This window comes from Limanda limanda, chromosome 20 (genome assembly GCF_963576545.1).
Source record: "Limanda limanda chromosome 20, fLimLim1.1, whole genome shotgun sequence".
Lineage (NCBI taxonomy): Eukaryota > Metazoa > Chordata > Actinopteri > Pleuronectiformes > Pleuronectidae > Limanda > Limanda limanda.
In genome coordinates, this window is record NC_083655.1 from 21,764,340 (window position 1) to 21,791,177 (window position 26,838).

The 26,838-nt window shown below is 40.6% G+C and overlaps 2 protein-coding genes across 2 annotated transcripts; one reads left to right on the forward strand and one right to left on the reverse strand.

The window, feature by feature from the left end:
- Positions 1–5,993: 5,993 nt before the first annotated feature.
- Positions 5,994–7,059, forward strand: mos (v-mos Moloney murine sarcoma viral oncogene homolog). Its single transcript, XM_061094159.1, has one exon. It carries the CDS (start codon positions 6,033–6,035, stop codon positions 7,044–7,046), a length of 1,014 nt encoding a protein of 337 aa, XP_060950142.1. The 5' UTR covers positions 5,994–6,032; the 3' UTR covers positions 7,047–7,059.
- Positions 7,060–16,664: 9,605 nt separating this feature from the next.
- steap2 (STEAP family member 2, metalloreductase) lies at positions 16,665–26,107 on the reverse strand. Its single transcript, XM_061094000.1, has 6 exons — positions 26,065–26,107; positions 25,069–25,514; positions 22,384–22,550; positions 20,004–20,531; positions 17,535–17,699; positions 16,665–17,002 (listed from the first exon to the last, which is right to left on the reverse strand). The coding sequence occupies exons 2-6, from the start codon at positions 25,457–25,459 to the stop codon at positions 16,709–16,711; spliced, it is 1,545 nt and encodes a 514-aa protein (XP_060949983.1). The 5' UTR covers positions 25,460–25,514; positions 26,065–26,107; the 3' UTR covers positions 16,665–16,708.
- Positions 26,108–26,838: the final 731 nt, after the last annotated feature.

Genomic DNA, 26,838 nt, shown 5'->3' on the forward strand with positions numbered 1-26,838 from the left:
TTTAGCATTATCTGAAGCATTTGTTAACTGACAGAATTAGAGTTGAAGTTAGAGATGAAGCTGTATGTATCAAAGCTCCATCCAACATAACATTCACTGCTAATTTGTTCAGGAATAGTGATGAAAGGACATGAGCTGTAGCTGTTGTTCAGCTCTGATGGGCCCTCAGTCATCAGTGCCTATTTACCCATAGCTTCTTTCAACATGAGGTCGGTCACTGCTCAGTCATCACTCTGGACACAGTCACACTCAAACCATACGTTTCAAGCAGATGTGCCTTATTTTTCAGGAAATACAACATATGATTTACAATCAATGTGGGAAATGCATGAGGGGCTTTAAAAAAATAACTAGAAAAATAACAGCTGTGTTTGAACAGACATATTTTTACATTGTTTTCCACAGGTTAGAGTTACATGTATAACTAATTTCAGCTTTCACCTCGAAACTTCAAGATTCTGTTAATGATTCCAACATTTGTAAAGATGCTGGAATGTTGCACAAGACATGTGGACTTTTGGGTTTTGAATGTTGTTATTCAGACCGTGTAAAAAAGTATAACCATCAATGGTGTGTTGAAACAAGCAGATGCTGATTAATAACGTGAAAAAGGTTCCCCCGGAGATGTTTGCTATCAAAATCCAAACAGAATCAAACAGTAAACTACCGTCAACACTGATGCACTGCTTTGACATGGCATTAGCAACTGCCATTACCTCTTTTGACTGTGTTTAGATGTAGATTTTCTAATGGCTGTAGAGCTGCATTTAATATCTACAGCCATTTTTGCTCCTATAAAGTTGCTTGATTTGTGGGCTCAGCACTCTGCACATCACTTTGTGATTTATTTTCATCACCTTGGGCAAATTTTAGGTCTGACAGTATGACAGACACCTGAGAGTCGCAGCTTGTTACTGGTAATGAGGAAAACTCTGAATCATGAAGTAACGTACGTGTAGACATAGAATGGTCACATAGAATGCTGAGGTCACAAGTGTTGGGGTAGGTTACAGTGTCTGTGTTATCTAGTTGTTATATATGGGCTCATGAGTGTACTTCTGTCATACACTTTACTTTGTGCTCGCAATCAGAAGCCAGCTCAGTGGGGCTGATCATCAACTGAAATGTTTGTGTAGCATATAATCATCATGACCTATTCTTTGAACTACTTTCTGATTTCAATCAAATTGTGAAAAGGTATTTGCCCCTGCCTTATTTCTCCAGTTTCTGCTAAATTGTTGTATTTAAATCAGCCGAATAATTTTAAGATATAGACAACATGAGTATACAAAAAATGGTAATTTCACTTATTGACGGATATTTAAACCCTAAATCACCCATTCGAAAAATGAATTGCCCCCAAAACCTAATAACTGGTTGTGCCACCCTAGGCACTAAACATTGTTGACAGCTTGCGATGAGTCTTTGACATCGCTGTGGAGAAATTTTGGCCCACTCAAATTGTTTGGTGGGCTTTTTAGCGTGACGTGTGCATTTAATTTCTTGCCACGGCATCTCAATTGGATTCAAGTCAGGACTTTATTTTATTTCTTTTGAGCCATTCTGAGGTTGACCTGCTTGTGGCCTGTGGATCGTTGTCCTGCTGCATAATCCGACTGTGTTTGACCTCCTAGATGAGTTGTTGAAGCGCTCTGGGAGGAACTTTGGAAGGGCGGCCACTCCAGTGAAGGTTCACCACTGTCCCAAGTTGTCTTTATACCGGTTCTCACCGTGGTTAGAGTCCCAGAACCTTAGAAATGGCTCTGAAAAATCCGTCATCATACCTGGGTTTGGCTGATTAGAAACTGAGGGGTCAAATAACTTTTTCCCATTAGGCCAAACAGTGTTTTTCTTCAATGAATGAAAATGTCAGTTAAAATAAATATATTACCTTTATTTTGGTTGAGCTCAGTTTAATATTAAAATAACTTTGATGATCTGGAACATTTAAGTGTAACGAATTTACAGAAATAGAAGAAATCAGAAGGAGGCAAATATTTTTCAAAGTACTGACTGTGCATCAAAAATCTACTGGGAAAGCTCAGTTTTGATTAGCTGCTAATTCTAGACTGTATTTTACTAAGTTAAGGTTTGACAATGAAAATGTGTCATTTGACCAAAGCCCCATACTTTGGTCACATGATGAGAAGTGAGCAAACTACATATTAACTGAGCAAGGTCAATTTGCCGATGAAGGCCATGAGATACTGCTGAAAAGAGTGAACTAAATATGTAATATAGACCTGTATATTCATATTGACACATTTCAGTAAATACCCAGCCCTACTACAACATTACTGAAGTGTGAAATGTGACAAAGGTGAAGTCAGCTGATGTACATTGTTCCAACAAAAACAACAATTGTACGTTTTACGTTTTATCTGTAGAACAGAAAAATCATTGTACACTTGTTTCTCTATTCAAGAAACATTGGACTGCACACTATAAATGTGAACATCACCGATTGCAAACATTTTTCCCTTCAACTGCAGCAGTTAACAGATGGTGCATCTGAGTTACATGAAATGTTTGATACATATATTTAACCCAATAGTGTTATCATTTACCTCACATACTCATCTTGCTTTTGTGCTCCAGGATTTAAAAATGATGATGAACTAGAAGTGTTAAGCTCCCCTGTTTTCTTTGTGAATGATGGGACTTGATGAGACATGAATAGAGTCAATATTTTTCTGGCTTGTGTGAAATATAGAGTTGAATGTGTAATGCAAAGCATTTATGGAACTTTGCTATTTTTATCTTGTCAAGGTTTGAGATTTTACAAGTGTAACTAGCAAACCTCTCTCTCCCTCTCTTTTACATATATATGTATACGTATATATGCATACATATACGTATACATGTACTATATATAGTAATAATAGCACTTTTTGAACTGAATGCCTTAATTTCCTACAATCCTTTTTGTCTAAAACCTTTATTACTATAGATATATATTTAGCTCTTTCAGAGAACAATAACATGTAAATACAATATAAATGTTTTATTTTTACAGGTACAATTTTGACAGTGTTTTTCCTATCAAAGTGTCATTTTGCTTTACTTGCACAAGTGTTCTGTGTGTCTCACTGAGGAGGCTTTTATGTACTCTTGAGATTTTTGTCGGTGAAGGTTTTCAGAGGGCCTTCTTGACTTTTAAAACCGCTAGGTTAAGTAAGAGCATAAGCAATAATGAAGCTTAAATGGACAGTTATTTAGCACTTAATTGTATCATCTCGTTAAAGTTATTGTTAAAAAGACAAACAAGATATATGTTCAATACCTCCCGGGGTGATTTTGCCCTCTTCTATCATCATTTGACCTAAGTGTGACATTATGAAAAAATATTACTTGATTTCTTAGAGCTTTTTCTCTGAAAGTTGTTGTTTGGCCTTAATTTATGGTTCTATGATATAATCCAGAAAGTAAATAAAATCTAAACTCATTGGAGTCGTGTATCAGATCAAGTGCATGATTCTAAAGCAAAACTAAACTTTCCTTGACAAAGACATAGATTAAAAAAAACCACTATGTGCTCCAGAGTGGGAACCAGAGACAGGAGATGCTCTTCGGTGAGAGGCACAGACATTTAGCAAATCATGTCAAACTTTTATATAAGCTTCATTGGTACCAGTGAACTTTATTGAATGTGTATGTAAGAAACACTGCAATACTGCAATTTATTTTGGTCTTGGATCAAGCTGCTAACATACTTCTAAAGCTCCTTAAGGTGCTACAGACCTCTTTTCTAGTTATTAAATGTATCATTTGTACAAACAAAGTATCCAGTTTAGCTGAACAGTTGGCATGTGTGTGCCTGTTTGTACTATATAGCTACATATATTTCATTGTACTGTGATTTTTTTAGTCTTTTTACAGACTTGCCTGTAAATTTCCCCCACACGTTTCCCCCTTCAACCCCCTACCCAGTCTTGTGTTTTGATATTTGGAATCTGAGTCATGGTGGGAGATAACTCTGAGTGATGTGCACTCAGCAAAGATGCAGACATCTGTGCTGATGCTGAGAAACACGACTCCATGTGATGCCGTTCAAAATTAGCAGAGGAAGTTCAGAGACAAACTGCATTCCAGCCATGTTGGTTTTGTTATCCATTGCATTTCATTAATGCCATCCTGTTTCAATGATGGACTCATTGCTAATTCTCAATATTTTTCTTCAAATCTATTTTACAAACTACTGTTGTATTTTTATAAATAGGCAAAGTATTTCACATAAACATATATATAAGTAAATATATATGTATATGTTTATAGGTTGTGTAAAATAAAAAATAATGCTGCAGCTTTTATCCATTGTGTTTCAAACATTGACATCATCCAAAGAGGCAGATTATTTATTGTCTGGCAGAGTAACCTGATTGGATTTACATACCTTGCTGCTATGAGGGAGAAGGCCTGCAGTCATAAACTCCAGTGTTTTACACAATGTAATGAAAGTTAAATAAACATAAGAGAAGGATCCAACTGTCACTCTGTCTGATCATTTCTTTAAACATGTCTACCATTGTGATTTTGTCTCCTGATCTTTTTCTGTGAAAGTCTGTGGTTCGTTGGGGGAATTTTCATCTAACTAACTAGTGTTACTGTGAGGTAGCCTAATAATATAATATAAATAATGTACAATATATATAGCTAAGTGGATTCTCAAAAAGTCAAAGCTGAAATAATTAATGTGCGTGTGTGTGTGTTAGACTGGGTCTAAATATGTGTGTGTGCAGGGTGAAGAAAGGAAATGTCAGTTTAATCACTTATAAGTTTTTTTCCCAACAACAATGGAGCAGAAAATAGATATTTTCATTACAGTCACATCACTAAAAGGTGTGCAGTGTGTCTTTTATCCATTCATCACTATTATTTATACCTTACTTACTTACTTGTTTCGTCATTACAATTTAGCATACATTATTCACCATGTAATTCACATTAAAAAAAGGAATTAACATTAGTTTTCTGCCATTCACCCATTCACACACACATTTTCAAACATCTTCACTTTTCGACATTGAACTCTGTATACATGTTGGCTTTTGTGTTTTAGAGAGTGGTTTTATAAAAGTTGAGGTGAACCAATCCTAAAAGTCAATGTTAAGGAAAACAATAGTCATATCTTTTCCACATAGTGTTTATATTTATGTTGAAGTCATTAGTTAATTTGATCATATGGTGAGTCTAAACAAACCCATTAAAATAAATTCTCTAACAGCATGGCAGATGATATGTACACAGACCTGTTTAGCTGTCTCTGAGTCAAAAATCAAACTGAGCCACAATGTTTCTTACCCCGTACACTTCAGTAATTCTCCCTCTTGCCCTCGCTGTTGTCAAATCTTAAGCAGAGCTTGGCCTGTGCAGAACAAAGAAACTGCAGATCATCTCAAAGCCTATTTTGAAGTTTCAAGGATCTTTCGCAGGGGAACAGAATTTAAGAGTGACACAGTTTATCATGAACAGACGGACAGATGATGCAGCACATTGTGCCCTCTCCTGTGTTATCAACACTGTTGTGCACTGACGTAGTTGTTAGAATGTGATAATTTGTAGATGCATTCTGGGAAAGTCTCAGTGAAACACACTGAGCAGGACAAATACAGGCTCTGAGCTGTGTAACATGTTTCCCAATGGAGCTCCCTCCCCCAGCCTCATGCTGTACAATGTCAAATCTCTGTCCACCTCTCAAACTGTACACTGCACAAAGTTGTCCAGTAAGCTGCTAATGTAGCAGTGGCATGCACACGGTAGTTACTTTTGGACACACATAAATATTATTGTGCTTCACCTCAAACAGAATGCAAAAAGTGGCTCATATTACCCGTCCTCCCCTGCTGCAAACTGAGTAAACTGAGTTGAACCATTGGGATGAACCCGTTGAACCCAAACAGAAAGCATTACATACTCCACAACGCTAAGTGGCAGTGTGGCTGCGCGGCTGTGTTTGTGCGTGTACAGAAAAGCAGTCAAGAGTCAGTCAGCGACAGACTTCAGATTGCACAGGCTGACTCTAACATGCAACGATGCCTTCTCCGATCCCTGTGAGTCGCCTGCTCCCTAAAGACCTCTACCCCTATCTTGACATTGGGACCTGCAGCAGCCCGCTGACTAGACACTCGGACGGTTCCACCTTACAGGTCCCCGTCCAGCGACTGCACGGCAGAGTTGCCAGCCGGCTCTGGTCCTCTGTGATCTACTGGAAGGAGCTGCGGTCCATGCAGCCTGTGGGCTCCGGGGGATTCGGCTCTGTCTACAAGGTGGAGTACCTCGGGGAGACCGTGGCCCTGAAAAAAGTCAAGAAATGCACAAAGAACAAGTTGGCCTCCCGACAGAGCTTCTGGGCCGAGCTGAACGCAGCACACCTGCGCCACAGAAACGTCGTGCGTGTGATCGCGGCCACCACCTGCGTGCCGGCGGATTTTGAAGATGAGAGCAGCATCGGAACCATCCTGATGGAGTTTGTTGGGAGCAGAAATCTGCAACAGATCATCTACGGCTGTGCAGAGCTGGGGGAGGACCGCTGGCTCAGGTACTCCACAGACATCGCGCACGGCCTGCAGTTCCTTCACTCGCACAGCATTGTGCATCTGGACATAAAACCAGCCAACGTGCTGGTGTCCGGTGAAGACGTCTGCAAAATAGTTGATTTCGGCTGCTCTCTCAAAGTGGACCGTTGCTGTGAGACGAGCACCATCACCCCCCTCCTCAGCCACATGGGCGGCACGTACACGCACAGGGCCCCTGAGCTGCTGAAGGGTGAGGAGGTGTCTCCTAAAGCGGACATCTTCTCCTTCGGGATCACCCTCTGGCAGCTGATCACCAGAGAGCAGCCCTACACCGGCGACCGGCAGCACGTGGTCTATGCGGTGGTGGCGTACAATCTGCGGCCGCCAGTTCAGGACCAGCCGGTATTCCGCTCGGAGCAGGGGCGGCTGTGCAGGACTCTGTTGAGCCGGTGCTGGAGCGGAGAGGTCCGATGCAGGCCCACTGCACAGGAGCTGCTGCCGTACCTGGAGCAGGTGCGCTCCCACATATGACTCGGTTTTTACCACTGATGGACATGCACCGGCCACTGAGGGTTTGATGGAGTGTGTGTGTGTGTGGGGGGGGGGGGGGGGGGGGGGGCGTTTTAGTCGCTTTTCAGGACCAAGCAGTGGACCCACCTTCACGCCGAATCCCATTCAAAAGGTGTAGCATTGTTTATCTGCCAACATGGCGTGTGCCTCAGTAAATATTGTTAGATAACATGCTCAACACGTTTTACCCGCCACTGATTTTAAAATACAGTTGCAACTGTAAAATGTAATGTTCGTTTGCTGAGTAGTATGAGCTCAGTTTAAATAGCGCAATGACACAGCGGAGTTCAGTCTGATGGTATTAAAATCCTCATTCTCATCTTAAGTATTTAGATTAAAACAGCTGCTGCACTTTGTTCCTATGGGTTTAGTGTGTTGAGAGAAGGTAGATCTCTCCTGTACTATGACGAAAACAAATGCGACTCGCGCCATTGGTTCATTAAATGTTCAAACTATATTTTATATTGAGAGGTTATACCGTTTGCCATCACTACATACCACTAACTGTGTAAAAGGTGTTGTTAGTTACTGTGAAAGTTCAGACTTTGTTTTATTTCTTTGTTTATTTCTTAAGTTATGAATCAGATTTGAATTGAGTTTTATTTGCCACCATGATTGTACTGAGATTTAAGTGTGATGGGTTTTCATTAAAATTATTTTATACTATACATGTTTTGCTTCGTAGCTCTTTAACACATCATGTTGTTGGGTCACCTGTCAAGTTTACCCTGCCTCTTGCCTAATGTCAGCAATGATTGCTTCAGCTCCTACATAAACATGTACGAGAGATAGATGATGAATGGATAGATTTGTTATAGTTGACCTAAGCATTTTAATTCACCATCTACTCACCACTATGCCGATGGAGGGGTGGGTGAACGGAGTTTCAGGGGTAAACAGTGTTGCAGCCAAATCCAATACAGTTGAAGTTAAGGGTGAGCCCTTCCTCAAAGTAAAAAAAACACAGAAGGAAAAGAAACTGCCTCCATCCTGGTCCTGTGGTGTCATCCAGGTGTCCTTGGCCCGAAACGGCATCATTTACACATGTATTTAGCCTAAATGTCTGCTGTTCTCCTTGCAAATTCTGTTCCAATTTGCATACTTTGCTGCCAACCAGTGCCAGAATACTGTTCATTGACTATCATCCCACAGCAGCTGATTAAGAAGCTCCCTCTGCAAATAAATTGTTAGACCACAAACAGTCTGTTGTGGCACCAAGACATCACACTGAGCACAGAGGCCCCTCAAGGCTGCGTGATCAGTCTGTCGCAAATCACTCTGCTTACATTTGACTGCATTACCAAATCCAACTCAAATCAGTAAATCAAATTTGCGGATGACTACAATAGTAGGACTCATCAGTAATTTCGATGAAACATCTTACAGGGCAGTGGTGCAACAGCTGCACTTCAGGTCAAAGACTGAGCATTCCCCACTGCAAAACAGCGACTCCTATGGAGAGGGTCAGCAGTTGAAAGTGTCCTGACGACCTGCAGTGTGTCAGACAGGAAGACTTTACAACACGTGGCAAGGATGGCTGAGAAGGTCATTGGGGTCTCACTCCCCTTCATGAGGAAATGATTTCCTATGAATACATAGATGTTCTCGACATCTATAAGGAGACATGCAGGAAGAAAGCCTTCTGTATTGTGAGACACTCCTCCCACCCCTGGGGGAGGGGCGGCTGTGGCTGAGGGGTAGAGTGGTCATCCTCCAACCTAAAGGTCGGTAGTTCAATCCCCAGTCTTACCCATCTGTATGCCGAAGTGTCCTAGAGCAAGATGCTGAACCCTGAATGGCCCCCCATAGAATAACAAAGTGCTGCGAATAGATGCACTGTATGAATGAATGGGTGAATGTAAAAATGTAAAGCGCTTTGAGTGGTCATCAAGACTAGAAAAGCGCTATATAAATACAAAACCATTTACCATTTACCCCTTTATAATGCCAACTTTTGTCCTATTTTATATCATTTTAACTCAGCCACTTTATTGCACTTCATAATTGTTGCACTTGTCTTTTAAAACTGCTGCTTTTTTTGTATTGTCCTTAAACAGTTTGTATGTGCACACGGATCCCGAGAAACTCAATTTTATTCCACTGTATTGTTTTGATATCGCTGGAATTTCATGACTAAACTTGAAACTTGACAGTCAGCTGTAATGTGCATATAAGCCAAAAAGCTACATAAAAGCTGCACATGATTAAAAATGTATGGCTGATTAATTAATTGGCAAGAGCAGGCTCTAAAACATTTGGTACTGTATTACAGCAAGGCAGCTAATGCTTTTTGACTAATTTCAAGGGAGAGAATATTGCATCCATACGTAAAACGTGCTTTAGATTGATGATCCACCATGTGTGGTGTTGTGGCAATTTCCACAATAATCCCACTACCAACGAGGAAACGAGACTCAAAACTCTCTTACAGTATTGTCACACTTTAATGCTCAGAGCATGGTGCACACCACAGGGTTTAGTTGTAGTAATGCACCCAGATAGAAGACATTTCAGTTCTTTATACACTGGCTAACCACTCCCATGCTGGAGGGGGTGTGTTAAACAGGAAAGGTTGAGATTGTTTGATCACATGAATACAACAATCTAGCAGGCCAATATGCATTCAGTAGTAAAGGGCTGTGTCTAGAGAAAATCAGGTTACAGTGGCTATGGTAATCAGGCCAATAAACATTCAGTTTCTGCAGGAAAGGCAGGATCAAAGATACATTGTCTAGAGGAAATTATGGTTACAGTGGCTATGGTAATCAAGTCAATACACATTCAAGAGTAAAGGATGCAGCATGATAAAGGTTACATCGTCATTCAATCATGATCAAACAGACGGGAAATTCATGCCATTACAATCGGCCCTTTTGATCAGAATTGGATCAACGATGCTTTATAAGGTTGGGGAAGTCCCACTCTGTCTGGGTTACTTCAGTTATGTGCTATATTAGAAACAAAAACGATGTACCCATGGATGACTGGGGCTAAACATATTCGAAAAAGGTCCCAACCGTGCATTTCATGCAGATCATTTATCCGTGGTTCAGTAAACACCCCATATTAGGGTGGAGTAATGTTAGCAGATACTTCCCTGATTAGGGGTACTAAAAATGACTGGAATTCTCTTGGAAAACAGCTGTAAGCCTGTTCCCCACAGACTAAAAACACTTTTTCTGGCAGTGCAGACTGTCGGTTAAAATAAAAAGTCTTTGTTTGATTACAATAAGTAATATTTGCTATAATTATGTGGCTAGGATCCTGTACACATAAAGAAAAACATTGACAGAGGATGCACTCGCAGAGGAGGCCAAGTGACTGAACAGTAGCGGGCTGAGAATTTAGCTGAAAATATGGGCTTTGAATAATTACGTACATTAAATCCTAAGAACATTATTTGGTTTGAGTTTTCCACGGGGCTATCCACACTCCTGCTCCTTGGATATTTCCACAGTCAGTTTTGAAGAAAAAATAAATGATGTCCATTTCACTGTCGGGTCAGTTATGATGAGTTGGTCCTGGTAATTTCTCCTCTTCCTTCACACCAACCGCTGAAGGTGTGGTTAGAAACACCCGATGGGGCCGGCTATGCAACTGGCCCTCTGCTGGTTGCGGGATTTGCTGCATTTACCTGTGTGTATAAGGTTCAACATTTTGGTTATGTACAGATAGTACATACCTGTTCTGGCCCTTCCACAGCGCTTGACCAGTTTGTTTTAATTGTTCCAATGTTCTCTTCAACTGCTCCGACCCTTGTTGATTTCATGTGGGATTCCCAGGGTGAATGTTTTCTCGCACTAACACCTTTGCCACTGCAGAGGCATCTGCTTATCTGTAGGGAAAACATGTCAACAGCCACATGACAATATTCCTTTCTTCACATTGTGTTAGTTCAATGAAACCCATTTGCAAGTGATCAAACGGTTTGCCAGGGGCTTGTTTGTCCTGGCCTCCTGTAGTGTTGCCTGTCAGAAAATGTTAACATTTTGAAATAAAACGTGAAGGAGTAATTTGTGAAACCCCACAATTTCAATAAAAACACAAACAAAACAAACAAACAAATAAAAACAAAGCCTCCTTATGATGTCAACTCCAATGTACCCCGAGCTGTCAGGTCCACTGGCTATCCCCCGATAGCTTTCCCACTCCAAAACACAAAATCTCCCTTTTTTCATCCTCTGGTGCACGTTCTAAATCTTTCTATTCCCACATCTCTTCCCCTACTTTCTTGACCACTCAAGCTTTACATTCTATTATCCATCTCAGAGCAAGATATCACTGGATTGAAACATCGCACTCCTAAAGATCTTTCTTCCTCCTGCACATAACTTTATCTTTCTCGTCTTTATTTCATCTCTCAAACCTTCAGTCAACATTCTTAATCTTTCTTTGGAAAGTCCTAAACACATTTACTGACAATTTAAAATAAAAACAAACAAACAAAACAAAAGATAAACATTTAAAACAGACATTGACGGCCGTCCTCATATGACATACATTGTTAAACACACATTCAGCCCGTTTACAGGCTGCTTTCTCTATGTTGTTAGCATGGCTCTGTACTTCTGCTAAATCTGTGAGAGAAAGGAAAAAAGTATCTGTTTTGTTCTGGCACACCCAGTGTAGGTGTAATAGTCAGTCAGTTGTAGCAAATGCTGTGTCAGCGTCTGTTGTCCACGTCAGGTTGTCTGTCGGTGTCAGTCGTTGGCCAAGGCATAACATACAGGAGTGGAGCCTCCGGGATGCATAATCACAAATCCACTGTTTACAGTGGCCTGTCATCCCTAAAAATTACATTAATTGTTTTTAGTACGCGGTGTTGGAATCTTGAGGATGGCTTCCACTCGTTTGAGCTCAGTTTTACCGCTGTTAGAAATTTCGTGTCCTAGGAAAGTTCCACTTTTCTGGACAAATTGCAACTTAGCCAGGCTGGCCTTGTGGCCCTGGTCTGCAAGATATTTTTAGCATGCTACTATGTCGACTTTAAAGGCCTGTGTTGTTGGTGAACAAATCATCGAATCATCAACATTCGTATCAGCGCGCTTACGTGCCTCAGTACCCGTGACCTGACTGCGGGGGATTCCACAAAACCTTGGGACATATGTCTGTACATATATGATTTGCCCAGAATTGTGAAAGCAAACCAATACTGAGAGTGTGGTTGAACTGGGACACTTGAAAATGCATTAGCCAAATCAACAATTCAAAACAAACAAAAACCACGTGCTTTCTGGTGGATATTATTCTCTCTTTTTTTTTAATTTAAATTTAGTAGGCATTCTTACTGGTGAGTGTGCACATGGAATGATGACTCCGGTTTTTACCAGGTTTTAAAATACTGGTGTTATCCCTGCTACAGCTTCTGTTTTGAGTGGATGTTGTGTTTTGACATGTGCTCTTAGGTGTCACATTGAGAGGTTCAGTTTTAAATAATCCCTGAACATTGAGTGACCATGGGTGCCAAATTTTCCCACTGCACATTATTTGCTTTAGCTAGAGACACATGTGGTGATGAGTTAAGTATATTAAAGAATTTGGCTATTGTGGGGGTCTACACAACAGTCAATGCGTACAATGTATTATCGTAATATACAAAATCACTTTCTTCATCTTCCTAAAACCAGTTTTTTTTATTTTTTACTCTGTGTCTGGTCCTTAACTAACTTTGGCTGTTCAACGTAAATCAGATGTTTGCATGACGCCGTGTGTGTGTGTGCTATTTCAAGCAGATCTGAAATTATGTTCCTGTGCCCAGAGGGTAACAGGTCCCATTGGTATATGTAAAGTGGCTGACCATAATGTGGTTGTACATATTCACTTGGGATATCTCATGTTCTGGTGACTTTAACCCCTTCCTGTTTATAATGCAAAAATCAAGCCTAAGACACGCATTTGGTGTCTTGCTAAACAAATTTACAAGTCAACAGGACTTTTTAAATCCCCATCTGTTTTGGAAACAGATAGTGGTGTGGTATATAATTATTTAATTGTGGTGCCTGTTGCCCCATCAGTGAAAATATATATATACCACCCAATTTAGAAGATAATTTGTTTTATGGCCCCAGAATCAACCAGAAATGTGATATTTTGCCTGCTACCTGTAGAGTTATTTCAGGTAAAACTTCAGATCCACTTGCCTTTTTGTCATGTTAAAACACTTCTATGTAATGTTTGTACGTGTGTGAGTAGTGTTTGGGGTGCTTTCACCTGAATCTGGAGTCTCCTCCGCCTCTGCCGCAAGCCATGCGTCATCCGCTGTGCAGTCTCTGGGACACGTGAAAAAATAAGTCCAGTGGATTCCATTCTCAGCCTTGTTCTGTTACAGTCTCTCGCACAGTTGTCATGTTCTTCTGATGGCAACATTCAGCGGTTTTCTTTGAAGACTTTAATCAATCTGACCACCTTTTCAGCAGGCTGTTGTCATAGAGTCTCTCCACATGTCCGTGAACATCATTTGTTCTCCAGTGATAACGCATGTCTGTCTCTGGCCAGTCTCCTTATACTCTGCCCCATTTTAGTTTCATGCTGGGGAGCAAGACACTTCTGATTTGTCTCAAATTCTGCCTTTGTACAATGTGGGCAAGTACTTTAACAACTGCAGGCCCTCGTTGTGTCGCTTTGTCTGACAGTTCACTGGAAATTCAGCGCATCTCCTCTGGTGTTCAGGCTCTGTAGACATACATCACTGCATCGGCGTCTGCTTTTGGATTTTGCACCTCAGTCATTGGCAGATGGTGGTCGTCGCGTGCTATTGTTGTTGTGGAGATGGGGCTGAGTCTGTGTTGTGCCGCGATGGTTGCAGCGGCCTCATCCAAATTCTGGTGACAGGGGTTGGAGCGGATGCTGTGCGTGACGTGGTTCGTCCTGTTGAGGAAGACGGTCCTTGGATGTCTCGGCATGAGATAGCAGGCTGTTGGTTCAGGTGGCTTTGATGAGCGGCTGGGGCAGGGAGGAGATCCAGTTCTGTGTGAATGTGAGAGCTGAAAACAATCATTAGTTTCCCATTCCCTCCCTCTTGCCCCCCTGTCCACTATTTTGTTGTCAGTTTCTTTTCCCCTTTTTTTTTTTTTTTTTTTTTTTTTTAGTCACACATCATCAATGCTATCTAATTTATTTTTGTTTTACCCTTCATTTTGTCATATTTTACCCAATTCATCTTGTAGCGCCTGTATTCGATTTATACTAAAACTACCATTCTCAGAAAATGCAAACTTTCCTACCCACACCAGAAGCTGTTTACAGGAGTCATCATCATGTTTCTCACACTTAAATTTTGCACATCCCATTAGATCACACACTTCAGTCAAAGGTTTGCTATCAAATTTCCCCATTTCAATACATTTGCAGTCACTCACTTACCAGCACAGAGATCAGATGACATTCATTGACATTATACCTCATTAATTCCTTTGTCAACAGGTCGTCACCCCTAAGTAATGTCACTCTACCTCAGACGTCACACACACACGTGGTCTTCAATACTGCATCCTCCGTTGGAAAAATTTAAAATCCGTATCAAACAATCTTCATTCCAAAATCTCACAAGCAGCCTCTTCTCACCCTGGGAGTCGATTACGACTTGCCCTTCAGGAGAGGTAGACTTCTGGTTCTTGGGCCACTAACAATCCCTCACCAACTGCGCGCAGATTCAAACTTGGTCTTGAAAGTGGTTTGAAGCGTGAATGAGTTAGGATCCCGGACCGAGCCCCCAAATGTTGTGGCAATTTCCACAATAATCCCACTACCAACGAGGAAACGAGACTCAAAACTCTCTTACAGTATTGTCACACTTTAATGCTCAGAGCATGGTGCACACCACAGGGTTTAGTTGTAGTAATGCACCCAGATAGAAGACATTTCAGTTCTTTATACACTGGCTAACCACTCCCATGCTGGAGGGGGTGTGTTAAACAGGAAAGGTTGAGATTGTTTGATCACATGAATACAACAATCTAGCAGGCCAATATGCATTCAGTAGTAAAGGGCTGTGTCTAGAGAAAATCAGGTTACAGTGGCTATGGTAATCAGGCCAATAAACATTCAGTTTCTGCAGGAAAGGCAGGATCAAAGATACATTGTCTAGAGGAAATTATGGTTACAGTGGCTATGGTAATCAAGTCAATACACATTCAAGAGTAAAGGATGCAGCATGATAAAGGTTACATCGTCATTCAATCATGATCAAACGGACGGGAAATACATGCCATTACAGTGGACATCCATTGTTTTGATGAATACTGTTAGTATTTTGGTGACATACTTTATTCAAATCATGGGCACATTGAACAGAAGAGATTATCATCAGCATTACACCCAACAGCGCTGATGGAAAAGTCACACATCTTACACAGTGAAAATGATCAGATCTTACCTGTATGATGATGTTGCCCTGACACTGTTTTTGACAAGGCCGCATGACTAACTCTATAAGCTAATGTCATTGTACTGGCAGATAAGCTACATTGCAGGCAACAACATTATCTTCACCATTAAGACTGCTGCTGCAGTGTGTACAAATATTAATTGCCAATCAAAGCCATGGATTTCATTGATTAGAACATGACAGATAGACACAATATTCACTGGTACAGTACCACAGTCATGAAAGGCAGAAAAACCATAACAACATAGTGATAATGCACAATCAACAAATACCTTAAAACATTTGACAGTTTGATGTAACATCTTTGTAAAAATGAGAACAATGTTTTCAGGCTGTAAGAATGAAAAACATTACTTAAAAGAAATGTGTCAACCTTCAAGTAGAAATACATGTCGGGTCACCTGGTTGTTACAGGACTAACATACTGAACACTGATGCATTTTCATGTTTCTTGTTGACCTGATCTGCATTAGAATGGTGGGAGGAAACATGACATAGGCATGTGGAGAACACAGTCAGAAGAACCCAGCTATTCATGTGTATTCCTTAAAAGTTAAACGTCTTAAGTCTTAAAGTCTTAAAAGTTCCAAAATTGTAAAAAGTAAGATATTCACTTCTTATCTGATTTTCTTAGCATTGACCATTGTTTCCATTTGTTGTATTAAATTACAGTTTAATACCATGTGACAGGCCCATACATCACTCAGAAAACAGTTATCCGATCAGAAGAGAGACTCAGAAGTGTCTTTTCCTTAAACATCCCTGCCTGGTAGACACATAGATTTCATGAGTTAAATCTCTTGTCTCCTCCCTATGACATCATTGGGTTACTTTCTCAGACTTGTTCACACTATTGCTCTCATAAACTGAGTAGAACTAGTATAGTTACCTTTATGTGGAAAACTTGTGGTCTCCCTTTTCATTAATGACTAATGTGTATCTGAGTGTACTGTCTGGCAAAGGACAGAATGAAAATGTTGGTGAAATATTGGCAGGTTCTTGGAGCATATTGATAGGACAATGTCAAGGATATAATATTCAGTTTTACAGTTTGGGCAAACCTCTGGAACACATTCACACAAGGACATAATTCACATGTCAGGAAACACTGTTCACAATAACAAAGTGAGAACAAATTGCATTTTCATCACATGAGTAAATAGTGTTTGTTTGTATGGCATGTGGCAGTATGTGTGAAACCCTAAGTAAAGGAGCAGATAGCTATGTGCTGCAGTGATCACATGATGGTAACTCTCTCAGGTGAAACATGGGCAGCTGAACCCACTGGCTCCAGGCGCTGGCACTGGTACTGACAGCTATCCATTCCCCGGCGGATCCGATGGAGCTTGCAGGCAACACAGGGAAGCAGAATCACCACCTTTCCCAGTATCACACACACCGGCAGGGCCAGGGCCACCACGAAGCTGGGGGGCAGGTAGAAACGGTAGGCCTCCTCCTCAAAGGCCCGCTTCCAGCCAAACAGCAGGCCATGGAAGGTGGCAATGAGCAGGGCAATGTAGCCCAGAGTGGACTGGAGCAAAGACAGAGAGACGTGTGATGGTGCGCACATGTAACAACTGATATGACACACAACTCCTGGTACACTGCAATATTACCATGTGACAAACTTCACCTTGTGTAACGAAAACCCAGTGTTCCCTATTCCTGTTGTTCACATAACCTTCTCTATGTACATCAGATGCATGCCTGTGCTCAAACAACAAGTGGAAGTTATTGTAGTTTGACTACAGATTTGACAACTCTCTGACATGCTCAGCAGTTATGTATGTAAATATTGGCTTATATCTATAATATCATACACATATTTTCTGATTCAATCATAAAATCTGTCACACAATATCATTATCTCTAATGTTCATTGAAGATAAGCATTTATCATAGAAAAAATACTGTATCTGCAGAATCATTAGTGATTATTTTGATCTAAGCAACAGAATTCATGGATTCTGCAGCTCTGGTAACATTTCACTCACTTAACAGCTTTTCCACCCTGAGGAAGGTCACTGTCAGACTTCAAAAACCCCTGGATTTTATGTTCATACCTGTATAAAGCTGAACTCCCTCCAGTTGAGCATGCTGTGGACGGATGGAATGGAGGTGATGGCCAAAAGTGACAGGAGCCCAAGACTCATGATCCCAAAGGAAACATACATCTCCACCCTCCACACCTCCTCCTCATTCCACGCATTCTCCACTTTAGCATGGACCTGACAACACAGAAGATGCTCAAGATATAATTCATCAAAGGCATTATCACCTATCACTTGTTATAATGCATGGCAACATCAACCTGCTAGAAAAGACTGGGACAAAGACGAGGTGCTTTGACTCTATTTACCTCCTGTAACAACGTCTAAAGGGTTAAAAGAAGCAGCACCAAATTTGTTTTGTGGTAATGTGATTAAAACATAAATGCAGGAAATATGGAAGTGAAACATTGAAATATCTAAAATGTTCTACCTCAACACTCATTAATAAAACTGAACCTATCTCAAAGATCTTATATCAATACATTGTATATTTGGAGTCGGTAATATACATTCCCATAATATTTTCAATTAATTTAGCACACGGCTGCATAGATATGGGTGTGGACATGACCAATATTTACTACCAAATCTATTACAATGTGGACAAGACGTGCCATATGTCGGAGTATGCAGAATATTTCAGGCACTCAAGCAGATTTGGATAAAGTGATGGTCAATTAAGAATGTTTAAATTTTCTTTACTATGTCAAGCCAGAGTTAACCATCTCCTGAAGAAACCCATCTTCAGATGAACTACAGACCTGTCTCTCTTCTCCCCTTTCTTTCTAAAACTCTTCTCTACCACTCTCTTTAATGGTTGGCATTATAAAGTTGGCATTATAAAGGAGTAAATGGTAAATGGTTTTGTATTTATATAGTGCTTTTCTAGTCTTGATGACGCTTTACAGTACAGTTTTACATTCACCCATTCACACACACATTCATACAGTGCATCTATTAGCAGCACTTTTGTTGTTCTATGAGGGCCAAATCAGGGTTCAGCATCTTGCCTAAGGACACTTTGGCATGCAGATGGGGAAGACTGGGGATTGAACTACCGACCTTCAGGTTGGAGAACGACCGCTCTACCCCTCAGCCAGAGCCGCCCTTTAATCAACCTTCTTGAGCCTCACCAGTCTGGTTTCAAGGCGGGCCACTCAACTGAGACTGCCCCCCTTGCTGTCTTTGAGCAACTTCACACTGCTGGAGCAGCCTCTCTCTCCTCTGCCCTTATCCCTCTAGACCTTTCTGCTGCATTTGACACAGTGAACCAACAGATCCTTATTTCCTCCCTACATGATCTGGGTGTCTCCCTGCTCTCATCCTACCTCAAAGACCGCACTTACCGGGTAACTTGGAGAGGATCTGTGTCTGAACCTTGACCTCATTCACACACACTACTCGGCTCCTCCGCTCCCTTCACTGGTTACCGGTGGCTACCTCCAGGACATGGTCAAACCTTACACCCCAGCCCGTCCACTCCCCTCTACATCTGCCAATTGGCTTCATGGCCTCATTGCGAGATAACCACTCAACAAGAAGTTTGCAGAAGGTCTAGACATCTTCCACCACAAAGTAAAAACACATCTCCTCCGACTATACCTTGAATTAAAAAAAGGAAGCGCTTAAGTTGCACTTATATGGCACTTTGTAGTTTGACTGTCTTGAAGAAAATTGTACTTTCTTGATTCTTGTTGTTCTAGGTTTATACAGTCATGGTTGAAAGCACATATTGTAAGTCGCTTTGGATAAAAGCATAGGCTAAATTAAATTTAATCAATGTAATATCATACAGGGACGTCTCCAAATGTATTAAGGAAGATCGAAGAAGGATCTCAAATATCAAATATCCACTATCAAATATCAATATTGAATATCATGGAAAAAGCCAAATCCATGCTTGACAGGAGAACGGTTTTATAATTTCTTACAATAATTAATTATTTGCACCACATTTTTCAGTTCATGTAAGCCTAATGTAACACACTGGTCCCTTTAACGTCTTGTGGTTGTTAGATCATAAACCCTTGATTTAAAAAAATAACTTGATTGGATTGAAATTGGTTCATATGTAATTATTTTTACATCTCCCTCATTCATGTGTATGTTTTAACAGGCCAGTCTTGCCTGGGCCATCAATATATAGTTGCAGCAGGCAGAATAGGTCAATGCTACATATATGTATGTAATGTAGGTCTATGTAGGCAGCAGCTCTGGCTAAAGTGCATATAGCCAGACACAGATTTGGTTTTGTAGCCCATATTCCCAGATCAGTTTGTCTCATAGGGCTTAATAAGGTGCGATATCCTCTTCACCCCCAACAGGAGATAAATACATCTTTAGATGTCCTAGTTGGAAATAATGAAACTAATTATATTTCTCAAAATGATTATATATTTCATGCCAGCTTTGTGTGGTGGGAGATAAAGTTTATGAGTATGAATGTGGACATATTGTTAGTAACCTTTGTCCTATACTGACCTGCTGGTAGGCAGTGTTGAGCAGCAGGTATCTCTCCGATCTCCTCATGGGCAGACATAGGCTGTAGAGAACGTGGACAGCAGCCAGAAAGAAGCTGAGGAGGCCCAACTGTTTTCGGCTCTGCAGCCACCCCTCCAGCCAATGTGGGAAATGTCTGTACTTAGTACCATAGTAGAGCTGGTGGGCAGCAGCCAGCTGGCCTGCCAGGTACACAAGGGCTAAAAGAGTGATAGCAACAGTGGGCAGTGTCCGATTGACTATCTCAATAGGGATCTTGTAAAAGTCGCTCTGCTTGTATTTCACATATGGGTGGATGATATCTCGTACAAAAGAGTAGGCAAAAAAGAAGATAGAGAGGGCCACAGCAGCTAGGACTGGGCCCCTCCAGCCAGGAAATAATTGTATGGACATGTTCTCAATGTCCCTTGACGAAGACAAGGCGCCCATATCCACAGGCTGGAAGTTGAGCTGGCGGGCTAACTCCATAATTTGCCTTCGAGCCTCCACTGAGTCACTGCAGATGAATACCTACACAGAGACAGGATTACAGAGAAGAGGACTGTTTAGAGAAGCAGAAAGTATGGGACCGAGGGGAGAAGCCATTGAGATAGAGTATTATTAATTACTAATTTCTCTTTGCCACTGAACCCCTAATAGAGCCACAGTGTTGCACTGGGTGACATGCTCCATATTTACCATGAAATGTATGTTGACTTAGGGTATATGGTATAGATTCAGTTCCCACCTGGCCCGATGCTACATGTCTTCCCCATTCTCTCTCCTCATTTCACACTTGCACTGTACTATCAATAGCAGCAAAACATTCCCTCTACAGCTGCCAGAAATACTCATCAAAGCAAACATATGTAGTAACCAACTGCGGAGAGTAGCGAAGAACAGATCATGTGATGAACAGATTACAAAGTACATCAACTAGCTATTTTAGGAAACAGGTCCTGTACATTTTTACTGTGACAATGTAAACTATATATCTGTCAGTTGTTTTAAGAATTAAATCAGATTGTCGTTAGTGGGAACCAATGTGGTCTAAGAGCACAGGCAAGGTAGGGAGGTCAGAAAGTTCTGAGAAACTAAATATTAATTGATTGATAAAGACATAAATAGAGAATATTTCCTCTAAAAACCTCCCAGGTATGTACATATGAAATAACAATAACAGAAATCGTACAAATTATCTTTTCTTCTGCAATATTATTTCTGAAATCATTGGTCCACCATAAAATTCTTCACCATCCAATGTACTGTTAACCTGACCCTCTAAGAAGCGTCTTCATGGCAGGACTTAAGTTGTTGTTCCAGACTTTTATAATACAAACCATGGATAAAGACAGTCGACTTGTTGGGGGATTATTTCAGGATTTATTTTACAGCCAGGAGCTCTATTTTTATGAGTGTTCTGCATTGTGTAATCTGTGCCAAAATTAGAAGAGATTGAAAGTGTCCGATTTGTCATCATGCGAGAAAACACAGATCTTGCAGTGAGCCTTATCACATTATACTGAAACAAAATGCATTTGACCTGAGTATGATGATCCACATTTCTTTTGGAATAGAACTTTGACAAAATAATCCAATTTATTTCTCCAGTTTGTCTACTTGTTTTCTTCTGGAGTTTAAATGAAAAATCGGTATTATCATGTGACTGGTTTTCACAGACGGATAATTTACTCTCTTGTCCTGTGCCCTTGATCCTGTCTTGCAGCCATCACTGTCCTAGAAGTTAGTGGAAAACTAGAGATTTTTTTTGTATAGCGCCAAATCATAATTTAATTTATCTCAAGGCACTTGACCAAAGACCAAATTATTCTCTTTTTATCCAGACTATACACATGTCCATTGTAAATGTGAGTAAGTGTATGCATGAATATATGTATGAGATGCACTGTGCATAGCTTTACAATGAAATAAGATTTATTAATTTGCCAATGAAAGTCCATCAGTGTTAATCTTGTGATAGAAGGTATAATAAACTATTGTATTTGAGACACTGAGAGGCGAAGAAAGGCTAAAATAATCTGCTACATGTTTCTACCACCTCTGAATGTTATTGGATCTCAAATGTGTTCTCTGTGTGTCTTGGGTTTGTTCACACCAGAACTTAGACCTGGCTACTTGTGTTCACTAGAGACAGACATTGATACCAGGTACAGAGCCGAGTGTAGGTATAGTGCTGAGAGATCACCTGGTATTGTGTGAATGAAGGCCCAGAATAATGTGACTTGAGTGACTGATCCAACTCAGTGTTACTGAATTCCATTAATAGATGCTTATGGTGAAATCAACGCAATAAGCTTGTATGTGAACCTTTGTGATAAGTTTGTTGTTGACTTCAAAGAACAGAATGTGTGGACTTTTGTACCTGTGTGCTGGCATCTTTGGGGCAGCTCTGCTGCATGGCCCATGCTGAGATGACGTTGAAGCCTTTGACTACTATAGAGTCCTGCAGCAGTGAAGCCAGATATTCAGCATTCGACTCTGGATACTGGTTCACCCTCCTGTTATTACTCACATCTACCAGGTACTTTCCTGCAAGACATTAATGCAAAACACATGATTCTGTCATTAATGACATTAAATATGTAATTTGTATCTATAATTACGACAACAATTTGTTATTGTTAGAATACAAAACATCAACAGGACATCAACCCTTGTTTCCATATAGAAGATAAAAGGAAACAAATGAAAAGAGATAGTATCCTAATTTAAATAAATACACATAATACAGCAAAAAGGGATATACTAGACATCCCCTCCTTCCATTTCTGTGCCGTAAAGAATAGATCACAGTAAAAAAATAAATGCAAAAAATAAATGAAACAATACAGGTTGCAGTATTATTATGAATTTAAACTCATCAATTTGAAAATGAGGGACAGAGGCTCCTTTTGCAGCGAATTTATGTAATTTAATGAATTAATCAGTCTCAAACCAGAAGTCATGAATTCTCAATTCAATGGATTTCCATTCTGGACTTCACAAGAACACAAAGGCAACCACCATATAAAAATTAAGATTTATTGAATAATGTCTACTAGGTAGGGAAAAGTTTAGAGGATAACTCAAGAATATGCAAAACGGAATAAATGCAATATGATTCAAAGCAATACAATAAAAAGGTTGTAATTTGAGGGATCATGGCAGATTAATTGTGTTGTGCTGTGATCAGATTGACGGCAAACTAATGAATAAGTGAATTAACCTATAAAGGTAGATTTAGAGATTAAAATTCTGGTAACGACATCAACCCATTAATTAATAGCAGAATCAAATCCAAGATTGGACCAAGCCTACTTGAATGAGTGCCACTGTGCTCAGGACCTTCTCGGCCAGACTGTGGCCCGGTGGCTGGTGACCTCACCTCGGGTCCAGGTGGTCTGTCATTGAGACAACATCAGTTGTTCAGCAGCAAGGTTTGCCAGTGGTCTCAGTTGTTCAGGTTGAGGCCTTGTCTGCTGCTGGCTCTCTCTCTCTCCTAGAGCACATGGGTCTCTGAATGAGACTGATGGAGCCAGGCATGCTGACGGTTTGCTATTGGAACTGGCGCTGATTAATTAGGGCCCGAGCACTGACATCAAAGGTCAGATGAGGCCCTATTGAAATTGTAAGGATTATTATTATTATTATTTTCATTATTATTATTATTATTATTATTATTATTATTATTATTATTATTATTATTATTATTAGTCAGGCAAATGAATTGGCTTTTTGAGGGCTCAAATTCTTACCAAAATTTGCAGAAAGTTAGAAAGTGGTGAAAATTTACGTATTCTGGAGGAATTTTCAATGGGCGTTGCAAAATGGCTTAACTGTGCCCCCCGAGACCCCCGGAACGTGTTCACATTGACCGATCTGCACAAAAATCAATGCACAGGTGTATTTTAAGTTTAAGTTCTATACTCAACTTTGTCATTCAAACTCCAGGAGTAACTGGGGTTGGTCGTACGACACAAAATCTCCCCCTACTATTTAAACAAAGTTGCAATGAAGTTATTTATAAATATTTAGACAAAAAGAGCATTTGATGCAGTATTCTTCTGATCAGCTGGCTGTTGATAAAAAAGTAAATATTGCGCAGGGAAGTTACTTGCGGGTAGGACAAAGTAAATCTATAGATAAAACCGGTGAGACGGTGAGACCTTTAAATAGGAAGACGACAAGAACTAACTAAGTGTATAATAGTAGAAAAAGCAATGTGAAGTTAAAACAAAAGTGAGAAGAGTCTGTGTCCGTCCACTGTTTATAGCCCCACGTGCTTGGACCATAGAGGCTTGGACGTGTCCCTGAAGGCAGTCACACTGTAGTTTTAACTTTTGTAGGAGATGTAATGATTTTAAATTGTTTAATCATGAAACCTAATGTGTGTGTGTGAGTTTACATATTCTATCTCCACCATGACCCAATAAAAATGTAGTGTATTGAAAAACAAATATAAAACCACATAATTTCCTTACTGACAACACAATACACTTTGAAATATTTTCAAGCCAGTTTTAGTAGCCTACTATACTCACTTCAAGTACAAATACTTAATTTCTACTGATTATGACGTGATGCTTTCATAAAGCATCACGTCATAATCAGTAGAAATTAAGTTATAAAGGTTTACAGAGACTAAAGTTTGATAGCTGCCCTCCAGTTTCTGACATTAGAATCCTGTTGGGGACTTTACAACCAACGCAGACAGGAGGAATGATGTGTCCAAAATGGTGCACACATGGTCAGTGTTGCATGAAGATAAACAAAAACAAAATCACTAACTTTCTTCATATAGCTCGATTCATCATTGTTAGTAGATAATAATTAATACAGCTCCAACTCATCATAGCATATGCTATGCTTCAGTGCTATATAATATTGTAACATCCATTTAGCATGTATCTTTTGAATGAGTTTCAGTTAGCATTTCCATCACAAATAAGCATCAGGTTTACTTTTACTGAAGTAAAATGTTAGGGGATAATGCAATTGAAAGACTCATCACTCGACTGTGAAGAGGTGTCTTTAAATAGATGCTTGTGTTCTGAGTGTGTGTTGGTACCTTCCAGTAGATGTTTAAGGTCCCACAGGACAGCATAATGCTCCCGGCGGATTGCCAGGAACACGACACTGGCTTTTCCCACAGCGTCTTCATGGTGCGTCACATCCACCACATGGGGAAATGACTGTGCTGCCAGTTTGGGATGGCGACTGCCCACCACCACATGGAAACCCCGACGCAGCAAGCGGATGGTAAGGCTCTTGGAGAAGTCACCTGAGCCCAGGATGGCCACTGTAGGCTGGGTAGACACACAAGTCGTGCCAGTATCTCCAACTCCATTCTTAATGCCGTTGGGCAGGAAACAGGCCTGGGCGTGATGGATGTGTTGAGAGGAGGAGGCTGTGAGGAACATGTGGCTCCTGCTTCCACCCATCATAGAGATAGAGTCCATCCTTCCTCCCTGTCACTTCCTCAATGGTTTTCGGCTAAGGAGGATTTCAGTATGGCTAAAGGAGGTAAGCGCAAAAGGGAATTTCAGCAACATTGTTATGTTTTTCTCAGGAATATTTTCTTGATATCCTACACACATCACAGGATGGAAGATATGCATTAGTTTAGGTCACTAGCTTCCAAGTGGGTGTAATGATGATACCATAACTCTACAATGGTTGTTATGATATTGGCTACAGTTATTCTTCGCACTTCTGAACCGATTGATGTTAGACTTTGGCAGAAATCATAAAGCGGTGCATTTATATAATCTCAAGAGAACTTTACACTTTACCAGCCAATGTGTGTCCTGCTCAACCCGACTTAATCTGATCAGCATTATTTTAAATAATAAATGCCTTCTATTCGTGATGGATTGCAAATATAAAAAAAGTGTGTGTGTGTGTGTGTGTGTGTGTGTGTGTGTGTGTGTGCCTGTGTTTGCCTGTGTGTGTGTGTGTGTCCTGGTCGTCCTATACTGGCTACCATCAGGTGCTGCAGCAGCTCGCTAGACGGCGATCAGAGGTCATACGTCCACCAGGAGACGTTGCGTCTCGTCACACTGACCTTCTGTCTGCAGAGACCTTGTGTTCTTGTGAAGGACACGGTCGTCTGTGCACCTGTAGCCCTGCAGCACGGTCGCTGCTGTTCCACTGTGGAGCCGCACAACACAGCGAGATGATGGAAACACATTGACCGTCCACACCGAGTCTACACACACTGTGTGACCCACCTGTCAGTCATGCAGAAGCTAATGTAGTTCTCTGTCCATCCCCCTGCTCCTGATGCTGCTCAGCCTCCGCGTCTCAACACATGCTGCGTTCATGAGCTGTCGGAGACAACAGCTTTCCTCTGAAAACAAATGCAATTCTCAGACCAAAATAAAATACATAAATAATCTGAACAATTTCATTAACATAACTAAAATGACAAAGATAACTTAAATCTAGACAATTCACATGCAGTAAAAAATGTTCTATTTTGGAGCTTATGTTATGGAGCTTAAGTTTTCATTGCCGTTTGTCTGTCCGTTAGCATGATGACCTATTTTATTCAAACTTGAAATGGTTGAGTACAGGCCAAGGTAGAATTCATCAACTTTTTTACTCACTTTAAGACATCGTCTTGCAGGGAATCAGCCTTGGCTGGGGTATGTGCTCTCAGGGTTTCCCCCGAGTTCATCCTGAAATGGTTCTCTGCTTTACCACAGTTAAAATAAGTGATAATCTGAGTAGCCACAGCCTCTCTGTCAGCTCCAACCTCAAAAACAGTGTGTGTGTGTGTATATAAAACAAACATATTATGTATGTGTGTGTATGTGTTTATGTACAGAGTAGGTAG